At 47.2% G+C, this 15,114-nt stretch overlaps 1 protein-coding gene across 2 annotated transcripts in view; it reads right to left on the reverse strand.

Annotated features, from left to right (window-relative positions):
- Smoc1 (SPARC related modular calcium binding 1) overlaps positions 1–15,114 on the reverse strand; it is a 159,402-nt gene that overhangs the window by 36,303 nt on the left and 107,985 nt on the right. For both annotated transcript variants that reach the window (XM_075947688.1, XM_075947687.1), the window contains exon 5: positions 13,651–13,698. In XM_075947688.1, the coding sequence (XP_075803803.1) occupies positions 13,651–13,698 (48 nt within the window). The remainder of the gene's footprint in view (positions 1–13,650; positions 13,699–15,114) is intronic.

Below are 15,114 nucleotides of genomic sequence, written 5' to 3' on the forward strand. Positions count from 1 at the left end.
TTGCCTTAAATAGAGGTGCTGGAAAGCACTGCTCTCTCCCGCACACTAGAGGGTCAAGGGCCGCCCAGTGAACATTTACACGGCGAAGCAGCACACACTGAAATTCCCAGCAGCAGGTCAGCGAACGGGAAGGGAAACAACACAGGAAATTGCTGAGATCACCCAGGCCTCCCTTTGACATTTCTATCACCAATGATGGGAGTGGGATGCTCCCAGTAGCCATGTCCCAGTGCTTATCACTCAGTACCCTGGGCAGCTCTTTCTGCAGAGCAAGAGGAACTTCCATGTGTCAGGAGTTAACATAGACTTTGTTTATTTACCTGCCAGGAGTATGCTTTCATCAAAGCCCCAAAACCCTCAGCTTAGAGACGTGTTTTGCAACCGTTTTCATTATTGCCCTTTGAAGGAGTTATTTTTAGACCATTTTCTCCACTCACCTCCTAAGAAAATGTTAGTGGATAGAAGATAATAAATCTTGTGCTGTGTACACCCATTTGTACTATATATGTAAAAAGAGTACATTTTTCTCAGTCCCCAAGAAGCCACTGTTCCACCCACCCACCCACTCCCAGTAAAGAAGGAGGGGGTTATCCTGTCTATCTCAAGACTAGTTTAGAGATTTTCTTTGTTTTCTCCCTCAGGGAAAGAGAAAGGTTGAGAACTATTGTTTCAGTCAGTTTGATGATTACACCACATTGTTCTCCTACCAAGACCCCCCAGAGATCATTTAGAATGGAACGCTATGTGCTATGTTCTCTGGGCATTAACTATTTATAGAGAACCCTGGCTCTCAGATAATCCATGAGACACCAATCAGACCACCAGTAATAACAGTGTCCCACATCCTTGTGTCTTCCCTGACCTCCCCCCCCATCCCTGGATCTTAGCAGAGGAGAGAGGGAGAGAATAATTCAGATCTCTTGCTGGTGTCAACCCTTGGAGACCCACACCCTCCCTAGAGACTGAAGCCAGCAATCTGACAGTCCTGTGAGTGACACCTGACCCTGGTATCACTGTCCTGTGCTGACACCAAGACCCAACTCTCACTGGGGCCAAAGCAAACCCGGACTATCTGACAACCATCCCAAGAAATGAGACAGAGAAGAAAGAGGCTTCAGTACTTAAACACATTGAATATCGTATTTGCCTCAAACTGGATTCCCTAATGTGCATCTTTTTACATCAAACCATGTAAGCTGATCTAGAAGTCTTTGAGGGAGAATAAGCACCAAACAGAGCTACACAATGTCATTTTTTTTAAAATAGCACCACTTCCCCCGACTCTAGTAACACCTCCTTCCATTGAATTCAACAAGCCACTGAGTGGCGTCCCCTGGCAGCCGCAGTGACATTTAGTCTGGTCACTTCTGCCAGATGCAGCATTCAGTGTGACTAGTTCAGCACAGCTTACTCAGCCCCTCCGTGCAGGGTGGCTCCATTTAGAGCTAACAAAGGAAGAGCAAGAGGTCAGAAGTCAACAGTGAGTGTTCAGATCCAACAGGGTATGTGATATTTCACATTTGATGTAGACACTAAAAAGTCTACATGAGAGCTAGCTCTCTGTCTGGAGCAAGATAGCTAAAAATAGCCTGCCTCCTTCTCCTGGCATCCAGATGAGAGCCTGGGTCTGAGCGCCTGGTCTAGCCATCGGCAGAGAAGGTCTGCAGAGAACAAGGGAGGGCTTCCTGGGGAACCTCAGACCTCGGCACGGAAGCCCACCGAGCATGAAGCTGAGGCAGGAGATTGAGCCTTCCTGCTGGGTAGGGTCACTGAGGGTGAAGAGGCACAGCTGCTCTGTGCAGAGAGGCCCCGATGGAAAGCTTTATGGAGTGAGAAAAGTCTAGGTGCCAGCACACCCCAAAGCCAGGAAGCCACGCCAAATCCAACAGAACCTTCCAACCATCATCTCCGGGCACCTGGGCACCTGGTTTCTGACCCACCAAATAAGCACAGGTTTTCGTTTTGGTTTTCTTTTTTAATAAACATAGGTTCAAGGCTTGGGTCCAAGGTCCACAGCCGTTCTGCTTACTGGCAATCCTTGGAGAAGCACCAGGCCCCACACTGGACTTCCAGATCCCTAGGGGGACCTCACACTGGCCCTTGTTGACATCCGTACATGGCCTAACCTAAACCTCTCACTCTGTCTGGGCAGCCGTATCATCTGTTACACACGAAAGATGCCTGCCTACTAGGCGTCAGGACACTGGTGCTCTGTGGGTGTGCACAACCCTAAACTACTGTTGAAGGAGTTCCTCGGCTCCGTATGTACTAACATTCTTATTTGAATTGCTTACTTTTGAGACTGGATTTGTGAAATTAAGCTCCTATCAAAGTTTTTAAATTATATAAACCTTACAGTTCAATAACACGACAACTTTATTTTAAACCTTGGCAGAATAGAATATTTTAATAAGCATTTCACACACACGTACGCACACACGTACACACACAGACATACATGTACACACATACACACATGTACATACACACATGTACACACATATACACCAAAGACACAGAGATGATAGTTAACACACTAATCATGTACAATGTCATTTATCATAGGAGGTACAAATAGACACAATGAAGGTACTTGCTTGTAATCCCAGCATTTGTAAAGCAAAGGTAGAAGAATTAGTACACATTCAAGACCAGCCTGTGCTACACAGTGAGCTTCAGATCAGTTAGGGCTACAAAACAAATTCCTGTCTCAAACAAACAAACCCAAAGACCCCCCAAAATACCACTAAGTACCAGGAAAGGCTAAAATAGAAGACAGAAAATAACAAGTGTTGGCAAGGAAGTGGAGAAAATGGAACTCTTTGTTCACCGTTGGTGGAAATATACAACTAGGCAACCATTTTGAAGAATGATTTGGCAATTTCTTTAAAAAAATGAACACCAATTAAATTTTCAAGGCCCAAATTCCACTCCTGGGGACGTATGAAAGAGAAATGCTCTAGGAAAGACATGTACACAATTGTAGTAGCATTACTCAAATATAGCAAATATACAAGCTTTTAATTTGGATTTTTATATGTATGTATGTATGTATGTATGTATTTGTTGGAAGAGGAAGGCACATGTATGCCATGATGCCGAGTAGAATTCACAGGACAACTTATGGGGGTCTGTTCCCTCCTTCTACCATGTCAGTTCCAGGGAAATGAACGTGGGCTGCAGATTTGGCAGCAACCCCGTTACCCACTGAGCCATCTTACTGACCCAAAGAGTCTCAAAGTTTTAAGCAATCCAAATGTTTATCAACCAGTAAGCATGCATATTATGATATGCCCATTTAAAGGAACACTATTCAGCAATAGAAAGGAGTAAATACTAAAACATGAAAATATACACCTAATGACCTTTGAAAACACAATAGATGGAAGACAAGCTGTAACCCCTGCCTATGGTAGGACGCATTTGGACAGCACAGATGTACAAAAGTCTGTGCCTCGAGAAGGCAAGCAGCTCCATGGATGCTGAGTCTGAGGCTGGGAACAGTTATAAACTAGAAGAACTTCCTGTGCAGGGAGGCGATGGAAATTGTCTCTGGTAATATTTGAGTGACTCTAGGAATTTGCTAAATTCACTGGATTTTTACACTTAGAATGAGTGGGGTGCTTGTTTGTTTTTCTGCTTACATTTCAATAAAAGCCCTTTGAGCCAAAATGAGGGGGTGTCAGAGTCACTAGTGGAAAAAGCACCCAGTGGCAGCAGCTAGGTCATTGGTTAAATTGGAGAGGAAGATAACACACTCATATATTTTAAAGATATATATCTAAATCTCTGTTTACTTATGTATTGATAATTTTATGCCTGGAGCTTATTCTGCTTGATTACTTTCTTTCTTTCTTTCTTCTTTCCTTCCTTCCTTCCTTCCTTCCTTCTTTCCTTCCTTCCTTCCTTCCTTCTTTCCTTCCTTCCTTCCTTCCTTCTTTCCTTCCTTCCTTTCTTTCTGAGATCAAATAGATTTTATTCTCCTTGATTTCAAAATGTCTTCCAGACTAAGGAGAGACAGAGATAGAGAAACAGTGTTTCAAACAGAGGAGGGTTTCAAACATAATTTTTCTTATAGAGAGGGAGAAAAAATACAAATTAGAAAATAAAAATAAACAGACAAATAAGGCAAACAAGAGGATTCTTCCAGGGTGAGTTAGGACCAGCAACCACAATCCCAGGATTCTATCTTACAGAGCTCAGTTTCTGGCAGGTGGCTTCCCGCCTCCCACCTGCACCATCAGCCAGGAAGGAGGAAGCCTTCAGGCAGATGAAAGGAGAAGCAAGTTCCAGCACAAGCCAGGCCTCGGAGGCAGCAAGCAGCTTTGGAAACTGCCCAGCCCCAGAGCCACTGCCTTTGGCCTTCCAAGGTTGCCCAGCCCCCACTCCCGCCTTGTCCTTGCAGGTGCAGCCCCTGCATGGGCTCTGGGAGCCTATAAAGACAGGGGGTGTGTGTGGCAGCACAATTCCTCCCCTGCGAGAAGGCCTGGCCCACGCACAGACAGCTGGAAGTCACTTCGACCCCCGATGACACCGTTCAAAGCCTCCTCTGTTTGGCTTTTTGATTTCTGATTGACATTCGCTGGCGAGGGGAGATAAATGCTGGGCTGAAGACAATGTTGATCCGCTCTGACTATTCTCAAGGAAAGACTTTTCAGAATAACAAACAAAACAAAATAAAAACCCCAAAACATTGGTGTGCTTAAGGGACTGAATAGAGCCCAAGAGATCCAGGGAAGCAGGCCTGGCCCTTTGAAGGGACTGGCAAGTCCATTGAGGAGTTAATTGTCCGGGTGTACAATGAGTTTATTCTGACCACATACAAAGAGCTTTCTCTTCCAGGTCCTTCAAAAGCAAGTGTGTCAAAGGGGCCAGAGGAGGAATCTGTATTAATGGCATCTCTTGGGGTTTCCCGAGGTGGAGTGTTGAGCAATCAGAAAAAAAAAAATAGAAAAAAAACCCAGCAACTTCCACAACACCCCCCACCCCAACTTGAGATTTGGAAGGTTCCTCAACAAGCCCAAGTTCCCTCAGATTCTGAACTCATCTCAAACCACGTCAACTACTGCAATCCTCCTTTATTTGCTTTGACTACACCACTGTCTATCTCTTGTGGGAATAAACTAAAGTCTAGAAGTTCTTGCTTGTGCAGGCACCAAACTTATGTGATTCAAGGTTCAGTACGGAAGTAAAGGTGACTTCTTCGGGCATCTTGATTACAGAAGTCTCTTAGGAAGCTGGCCTAGATCACACCGGGAAGGTAAAGAGCTGGCTAGCCTCAGCATCTCCGGAGAGGCATGGTGCCTGGTTAATGGTGTTCTTTTAAGATGGATGAACGTTGTCCCTGTGCTGACCCATGAAAGCAGAAAGTGTCTGGGCACTTCAAACTCGCTCGAGAGTGAGAGGTCTATTTACAGAGGTTTCCATCCACCCAAACACTTCTTCTTCAACTTAAGAACAAGCTTAAAGCTGGCTTTCACAAGCATTTTCCCCATACCCTCAAGTCATGCATCCCTCTGAATAAGAACAAAATCCCAAGGCTAGCTAAGAATGCTAGGAGAGATAGACAAGAAGAAAGGAAAGGAAGTTGAGGAGAAAGGAGGAACAGGAAGAGGCAGAGGAAGAAGCAGAGGAGAAGTTACCTGTAACACTGAGTCAGCTGAAGACCAGATTCACACAGATCTCAGAACTAACTTTTTAAAAACTTTTGTCATGAAAAGATGTGCTTAAATTTACGTAAACACAACGTCATATACCAGTTTCTATGAGGACTTTAGCACAGGCTAGGGATGCAGCTCGGCTGGTAGAGTGCTCGCCTTGCATCACAAAGCCCTGAGTTTGGTCCTCAGCACTGCATAAACTAAGTCTTTTGTGTACACCTATATCCTAGCACTAGGGAGGGAGAGGCAGGAAGATCAGAAGTTCAAATCTAGGCTAGGATACATAGGGGAGATCTACAACCAATCCCGCTTCCCCCCCCCCCCCGTATGGATGCTAAAGGATGACTAATTATGTCATTCAAGATTATAGTACAAAATCAAGAAGCTGATATTGGCATGGTCCATCCTTATCCAGGCCTCAGCAGTTTCCCGTGCACCTGTCTGCATGTGTGCAGCTCTGAATTATGTTATCCATGTACAGATTCAGGTCACATCAGACTCATACAGAACGATCCCATCACCTCGAGGGCTACCATGGGCTTCCTCTCCTCCACACCTCACAACTCCTCACTTGTCCTCCACCTTATCATGTCTTGTCATTTCTAGAATGTTGTAACAATGGAATTGCATAGTATCTGATCTGAAATCAGGTTTGTGTGTGCGCATGCGTGTTTGCAGGAGCACACTTTGCACAGTACCCTCGAGACCTTCTGGAGTTGCTGCTACATATACTGCTCAGTATCATCTGTACTGCATATGTGACCAGGCTCATTTCACCTGCCGAAGGACATTTGGGTTGTCTCTATTTTGACATTATAGATAAAGCTGTTATATATTACATATGGGTGATTTTTGTGGATCCTTAAAATAAAGATCTTAAGGATCTTTATTTCCTTAAAATAATTGGTCAGAAACATAATTGATAAATTAGGGTTAAGTATATGCTTAGATTTTTTTTTCTTCCAGTTAGGCATGGTGGCTTGCACCTCTAATCCCAGCTCTTAGAAGGCTAAAGCCATAGACTCATGAACCAAAGATTCATCCTGAGCTACATAGTTAGATTCTATCAAATGAACAAAGGAAAGAAAGGTGAAGGGGAGATGGGGAGAGGGAGAGGAAGAGGAGGGGAGGATTTTTCCAAGCATCTTCCATTGTGACTGTTCTATTCAAGTCCTCACCAGCACTTAGTACGAGGATCATTCTTAACCCTTCTAACCGTGTCAGCTCACCGTGGTCTACACTTGCATATCTTATAACCTTGACCATCTTCCACAAGCTCTTAGCCCTCTGCAGGACTGCTTTGGTGACACATCTGTGCATATACCCTGTCCACTCGTTCACTGAAAGCTTTTCTAACTGCTGAGTTTATAGAGCTGTTTGTATGTTCTCGACACAAGCCCTGCTTCCGGCATAAGCTTTGCAAATATTCCCGCACATCTTGAATGATAAAATTTCTCACGAGGACTCTTTAAAAAGTTGTTACAGCTTTCCGTTCCACAATTCAGACTATGATCCACTATGAATTAATTTTTTACAAGGCAGAACATTTAGGTTGAGGTTTTAAGAACTTTCCAATTTTTCTGTTTGTTTGTTGAGTTTTTCTATTTTTAATTAGCCATCTACACATGTGTCTGTGTTGGACAAGTGTCCACAGAGACCAGAGGACAGTGTCTGATTGGCTGAAGCTGGGGTTACTGGTATTAGGAGGTACCTAATGCTGCAGGTGCTGGGAACTGAGCTCAGGTCCTCTGGAAGAGCAGATAGCATCTTTCCAGCCTCTGTCTTTCTATTGTTTGTTTGGTCTGTGGATGCCAGTTGCTATAGTACCCTTGGCTGGGTGACCTATCCTTCCTGCACTGAAGTGTCTTTGTCATCAGACATCTAGTTTGGTGTAGCTATTTCTTGGTTCTCTATTCTCCATTCACTTAGGTCTAGCTGCTGTTCCACCAACACCACACGGTCTTAACTGTCACAGTTTTATGTCTTAAAGCAGATAAAAATTGTTCTGTCACCTTTTCTTTAAAAAAAATAAAGTGTTTTATCTACTCTGATCTCTTTCCTTTGCATGGAAATGTGATGATAAGCAGTTTTGCATCTCATCCCTTCCTTCCCGCAGGTACAGAATCAGCCCAGTGAGACCTGGGAATGACAGTGCATCTGCTGTCACTGCGGGAGCTGGGTGGCCCTCAGAGCTGGGACTAAAGAAATGATCCTGAGACACATCCAAGCTCATAGCCTCATTCCTGGCTGTCTCTGACGTCGTGTTCTCAACTTTGGACTTCACTCTGGACCAATGAGCAAGCACACTTACTCCCACTAGCCTGAGTTCTCTTACCTGGACCGCAGGGGCTCTGGGAAGAAGCATCGGCCAAAGCGTGCAAGCATTTGTTAATGGTCTCTATTCGTTCCAGGCTGCCCGTCTCAGCAGAATGATAAAAAACAGCTACCAGTCAGAGCTGTTTGGAAGATGCCACCCACCTTCTCTTCCCTGGAGAAGTGGCACGCTCTAAGAACTTAGAAACTGCTGGTCCCTTGAAGCTCCAAGTCCATTTGAAAATCGTCTCCATCACAAAAGGCCGAGAACCTAACAGACCGGATGTGGGTGAGCCGACCCAGTGAGGCTGGAGTTCTGAACATTTTCACTCACGGCTATAGCCTCAGTGGCTGCAACAAACACAACCTAGCAAGCTCCAAATGAACATTCACCCAATAAAAGCAGCGTTCATAAGTACCAACAGCTGCTAATATCGCCAAGGACTCAAACACGCAAGCGATTGTGAAGCCTTCCCAGATCCCTAAGTTCTGATTCCTTTCCAGTCCCTGGAGGTGTGATTTGACAGGGATTCAGACTCGGTCTGGCACTCCTTCAGCCATCTGGAGTAAGGGCTGAGCCATGAGGCAGGGGACTGAGACTGGGGCCAAGCAGGGGAAATGGGCAACTGTGGAAAGGAGACAGGCATTGTGTGTGCACGGGCATTCATGCTCATTTGTGCACACCATTTGAAACTGAGCTCTATAAAGCTGGCATTTAACATACCCAGCTCTGCTAAGGTGGCATAGAGCATAGGACGCAGCAGCAACATGCATCCCCTGCATTGGAGATTGCATTTTTCTGTTCAGCAGGATAGTATTAGAGTGGGTATATGCAGATAATCGTTGCTTGTCTCCACTATTAAATTTAAATGCAGTACAGGTTAAAATCATATGCACATATCCCTCAACCAGGCTTAGGGAACTGGGGCACACCTCCTTCTGGTGTGCTCACTGCTCTTGCCCCCAACTGTGAGACCAAGGCTGAAGGCTGCAGTGTCCAATCTACCTGGGACCAACCCCTGCCCTAAATCACCCAGCTGTACATTCAGATCCACCTCGTGAGGGGCACAGGTCCCAGGATGGCACCATTCTGCAGACCAGACTCCACAAGAGCATCCAAAAATAGAGACATAGACAGAGACCTTGGGGAAATAAATGTGACTCACGCCTTACTCAAGGCACACACTGTGGAGTGGCCAATAAGGGATTAGAGAGAACTCCCTGCCAACTCAAGGTGAGTTGGACTTTGGGAGGAGCTCTCTACCCTATTCCGAGACTGGCTGGACAAATACAGAACTCCCTAAAGGAAAATTTAAGAAGAGATTCTTCTTGGTTTTGCCTCTTAATCACTTTTGTTAAATAGCAAACTACCAGACATCTCAGAGAAAAATGAGAAAATTTTGGAAAGTTTTCTCTGACCACCCTCATTTTTCACTTGCTGTTTGTCACAGCAGCGTCAGCTCCAAGGACTCTGGGATTCTGAGCTGCGGGGAGGGGGTGGCGGCACTCCTGAGAACGACTAAAAGCCACTTTGCACATGCTGTCTGGGGTCCTCCCCTCCACCATCCTTTCTCACTCCCCAGCCCCTTCTGAGAGGCCGAGAATTGTCATCCTGGTACCGCACAGGCGGTGCAGCCAGGCAGCCCCTGCAAGCACGCCTGCAGTTCTTCATATCTCAACCCCAAAAAGGGATGTCGGGAAAGCCCACAGGCTTCAACACAGGCTGCTCCTGAGCAATCGGCGGCAGGAAACACAGCCTGCTTCCCAGTCACCTGCACTTGCACTACATCAGTGGAAACCTCAAACCAGTCCATCTCTCAACCCCGGCAGCCTTCAACTGTTTGAGCAGCAGAGCCTCCGAGCTAGAGGGACTGCCTGGGCTCCCAGTCCTCTCTTCAGATATACCTCCATGGTGTCAATAAAACACACACAAGTGTATGTGTGCACCAATGCCCAGACACACACACACACACTCACACACTCACACACACACACACTCACTCACACACACACACACACACTCACACACTCACACACACTCACACACACACTCACACACTCACACACACACACTCACACACTCACACACACACACACTCACACACACTCACATACTCACACACACACTCACACACACACTCACTCACACACACACACACACACACTCACACACACACTCTCACACACACTCACACACTCACACACACTCACACACTCACACACACACTCACACACTCACACACACTCACATACTCACACACACACTCACACACACACTCACTCACACACACACTCACACACACACACTCACACACACACTCACACACACACTCACATACTCACACACTCACACACACACACACCACCCCCATCTGTCTTCAAGGACCAGGACCAGAGGAGAAGCGGAGGGGGCAGCAGGATGGGATTGCCCCAGATCAATGGATATTTGAAACCCAAACACATGGCCCAGGACCCACACCGCATGTGTTAATTACCACACATGTGCCCATAAAGGAGTCCGTTAAATGCAAGGGGTACAAAGAACAGAGGGAAGAGGGGACATTCCAGGGGATTAAGTAAATAGTCTCAAGTTGTGACCCTCCTCCCCTCCTTGAGCACGTGCATCTGGGGAAGATAACAGTGCCCCCTCCCCCACTTCTTCCCTCGGGCCCCACACCTGTGAACCCAGACCCCCCAGCCTGGTCAGGCACTGGCCTCCCTCCCTCACGCTATCTCTCTGGTCTTTCACCCCCAGCTCCCTGCACCCTGCCTTTCTCCTCCTCTCCTTCCAAGGCCTAATTCCTGGCTGGCGACCAGACTCGGAGCGGTCGGTCGCACAATGCATCTTTTCATCCTTTCCAGGCAGAGAGAACTGATCCTCCGCAGCCCATCAGTGGGGCATATTCAAGAGGGCAAGAGACTTGGGGGAAGAGAGAAGCTCTCCCATCCCTTCCTCGCACCCACATCCCTCGCACCCACATCCCTCACACCCACAGACCCATGGCCGCACCTCCTTTCCAACCAAACCCCTTACGCTCCCAGGGGCCGGGCCAAAGTCCTTTGGCTGGCAAGCCCCAACTCTAGAGAGATGCCTTCTGGGAGAAGCCACATGTGGGCATGGGCTCAGACAAGGGGCCTTTGTGTGGTCCCACCTGCGGCCCCGCAGAGCACATTCCATTCTTAAGTGAAGCTGAAAGAGGAACCTCTGCAGGTCGACACAGGATATTACAAATGCCCTCTCACACCCTGTCCCCATTCAAACTCGGCCTTCCTAGGCAGGTGTGACTTCAAGTGGCCTTTCCGACAGGTGGCCCAAACTTGCCTTCTCCATACGCCCATGGCAGACAAAGGAAAGCGGGTCCTGCACCTAAATTGATCCTCCAAGTGGAGGGGAAATGAGACCCCAGGGCAGAGTTCAGATCTCCAGAGGAGAGGGGGACCAAACACACCCCACTCACAAGCCACTTGCCCTGTTCTGTGCCTCCACAGAACCCTGCAGGAGGAAGTAAGGCAAGGAAGCGAAGAACTGGGAACTGATAGTAACTTCTCCCACTAGGTGAGCGATTCTCAACCCTGTGGATCGTGACCCCTTTGGTGGTTGCATATCAGGTAGCCTGCATATCAGACATTTACGTTACCATTCATAACAGTAGCAAAGTTACAGTTATGAAGTAGCAATGAAATAACTTTAGGGTTGGGGGTCTCCCCCACATGAGGAATGGTATGTATTAAAGGATCACAGCATTAGGAAGGCTGAGAACCACTACCCTAGGGGGAGCTTTATTCTTTGCCTTACCCTGATGCCTCCTCCAGATCTGCTGGCTGACCCTGGTCCTAGGGGACAAAGGGTGTTCACCGCTCTCTCCTGAAATGCCATCTGCAGTCCACCTGCCCTCTCCCAGCCAGCTCAAAAGGTGCCGGGGTGACCACGAGCTATCTGTCATTGTTACCCGTGGAGGGCAAGGCCACAGCCCCTAGGAGAGCCCTTGCTATCTCCCAGGCAGCAGTTCTGGACAGCAGGCTTTATAAGCTCCTCGCCCCTCCCCCCATTCCTTTCAATGGGAAGGATCAGTTCTGATGGGTGGTCAGTTTCACAGGCCTGTCAACAGATTTTCTCAGCCAAGAGGTCCTCAGAAACAACCCAGAAACAAATGCGAGGCTCCTGGGGCATTTCATCCTGCGGCAGGCAGAATGAAAGCAGCTCCTATGCCCAAACCCTCTGAGCACATGCCACTGGCAGTCCTGGTGACTTCAGGTCTCTACAGAGACATCCCTACCCCCATGCCCACTGTCCCACCACAGCAGCCCCGGTTGCATCCCCAGCTCTGGGAAGGACCAGGCAAGGTATCTGCTCCCTTCTTCCCACATTCCTTCTTCAGGGGAAGAGAAGCCACCCACCTGTGAGCCCATTGTTTTAGTCAGTGGTGATACCACCTTCCCCTTCTTGGAGGACCACAACTGCAGGACAACAGCTTCTCTGATCCTTAACTCCCACCCTCTGTGCAGTGGTAGAAGCCAGTGGCTGCCCTTGCCTCTGTGTGGCACACGGTGAACTACACACTGGCTCAGAGTACCCTCCCCACTGAGGGACTCTCAGGAGCACGCAGCTTCCAGAGCATAGATGAGATGGGAAGCCCCCACTTCAGCCTGAGGTAGAGGGGAACTTGACAGCACCTGCACATATGACAAAATCGCTGTGTGCACTATCTCAGGAGCAGCAGTTGTGAGCCCTGGGCCTCACTGTCTTCCAAGCTAGAAGGGACCCGGGCTGCAGGCCAGGGTCCACTAAACAGCCCCCAGACAAATACTAGCTGTATAAAATAGACGAAGCCAACTCAAAGAAAAATGTGGGCCCTTGTTAAAAGGAGAGGGTAAAATTGTCATCAGAAGTTTAAAACAGAAAGCTCTCTACCCCCTCTCTACCAAAGTCTCTCTTTCTCTCTTCTCTCTCAACTTGCAATAGTAGTGTTTAATTTGCTGTTTAGTGTTCTTCTAGGTTTAAACAAAAGAGTCAAACCCTTAAGCTTGCTATGGAAGCCAAATTGTAAACATCTTACAAACTACGTGATGCTTTGAGATGACAAGGTCTGGCAGCCAACACTCATGGGATATGTGTCTCCTTGGCCCATGTGCACGCCACCACCAAGGCAGCAGACACTCATGGGATATGTGTCTCCTTGGTCCGTGTACACACTACCACCCTCTTGCCATCAAAGCAACATGGTTAAGAATTTAAGGACAAGAAAATTGGCTGCATACCCATGAAGTCAGCCTGGTCTTCAGAAAGAGATTCTAGATGTATGTACTGGAACACACCACCAAGGAAAATGTCAGGAGAGGACACGAGTACCCTACCTTGATCCTCCTCTTCCAATGAGTGCTGGATCTGTTGGTAGTTGGCCAACGGAACTTCCCAGAGAGCAGAGATCAATGGGGCGCTCCCATAAGGGTCCCTACCCAGCTCCGTGCCCCACACTCTTACTCCTTCCTCAGAAACAGTGACAGCTGGGTCATCACCACTGTCTGGGCCCTCCTTACCTCTAGTGCTTCAGGGAGGACACTGGAAACGTGAAACGCGTTTCTTTGTCACCCCAGGCTCCTTCTCTCTCAGCTAAGAACCCCTGCTCACACTGGCTTTCGAAGCAAACGTTTAGACGAAGCATGGAACTCCACTCACCTTTTCTTCCTGAATTGCCCTGGCTCAAGGGCTTGTCGGTGACTGGACCTTGGACGAGAGAGGAAACAGAAGCACAACATTCAGATCGCACTGTGGTTGGTTTCCATCAAACACTTGGCAAAGCCTGATGTCATGAGCACATGGTCATGTATATATGTATTGTATACACACCGGGGATATTATATACAAAGTTAGTGTGCACATGCATGTCAAGTGAGGTTTGTTTAACGTCAATGTCACTGATAACCCAGACTGTTTTGAGATGAACTATGATTCCCAGGTTCCCTGGAACCAATCTTGACCGAGTTTTTACAAAACTCAACATCCATGTAACTCAAACATTCCAGTGTTTGTCCTCCACTTATACACCCCTGCGCACCTCCTCTCCTCACCAGCTCCATGCTCTGACCCATATCCAGTCACCAGGGCCAACTGGTGAGACCCCCTCTTACTGAAAATGCCATGATTGACACCCCTTGCTGGTCAGGGCAGGAAATCGGCGATTTTCCATCTGCGTTAAGTAGAAAATTGTTGGCCCAATTGTACTGAATGGGCCAAACAGTCTGAGGCATGGAAACAATTTTCTAGACAAGGCCTGTTCTTCAAGGAGGGGGGCAACCTGTATGCTGGCCAAACATTTGCCCCATCTCTTCTGCGATGCCGCGTGCCCGCATCATCCAGGGCTGGCTCTGTGGCGCCTGCCTTCTCCTTAGAACCCAAATCAAATGTGCAAAGACAGAACCCACTCCACAGAAAGACCTCTGTGGAGATCCTGCCCATGAGAGAAAAGTGAGAATCCTGACTGTCCTGGCCCACATTACACTCCTTCTCCATGCTCTAGATTTGTGAGGATTCTGTTATCCTGAAGGGGGCTTGTGTCTAGTACATTTGTTTGCTTTAAACAAAGCGTTCCAGGTCATTTGCAAGGAGGGCCAAGTCCTGCTCTGCCCCTCCTCGCCCTAACCCAATTAAGGTTTCCAGTTTCTGTGTAAACCACAAATAAAGTAAACTTCCCTTTTGGCCTGTAAATTTTGATCCCTAACATACATTCTTACATACAGTCCTATTGCCTGTACCACTTGCTTTCCTTTTTAAACAGATGGGCCAGGTTTTTTTTTTAAAAAAAAAAAAAAGAGAACAAATTTTATTTTAAAAATTTAAAAACCAGGGAAAACTTACCATAGATAGAGGGCCTCTGGAACTACATTTTAGCATAATGTTTAATACTTTGCTTGGGAATAAGTAAAATGCAAGTCCCACACATAGTGGATGGGTTAAAAATGCCTGTTTTGAGGGTGACCTTAAGGAAGTTACTAATGAGGGGGAAACATGGGGCTTGTGTGGATCCATAGCCACAAACACATAAAACTGACCTAACAGCAAACTCTGTAAGCTTACAAAGTTGGGAGCAGAAACGTAATCTTTTCTATGCTACAGATTAACCCAATGGATGGTTAGCAAACT

The sequence above is a fragment of the Microtus pennsylvanicus genome, chromosome 14, assembly GCF_037038515.1.
Source record: "Microtus pennsylvanicus isolate mMicPen1 chromosome 14, mMicPen1.hap1, whole genome shotgun sequence".
In the NCBI taxonomy this organism is placed as follows: Eukaryota; Metazoa; Chordata; class Mammalia; order Rodentia; family Cricetidae; genus Microtus; species Microtus pennsylvanicus.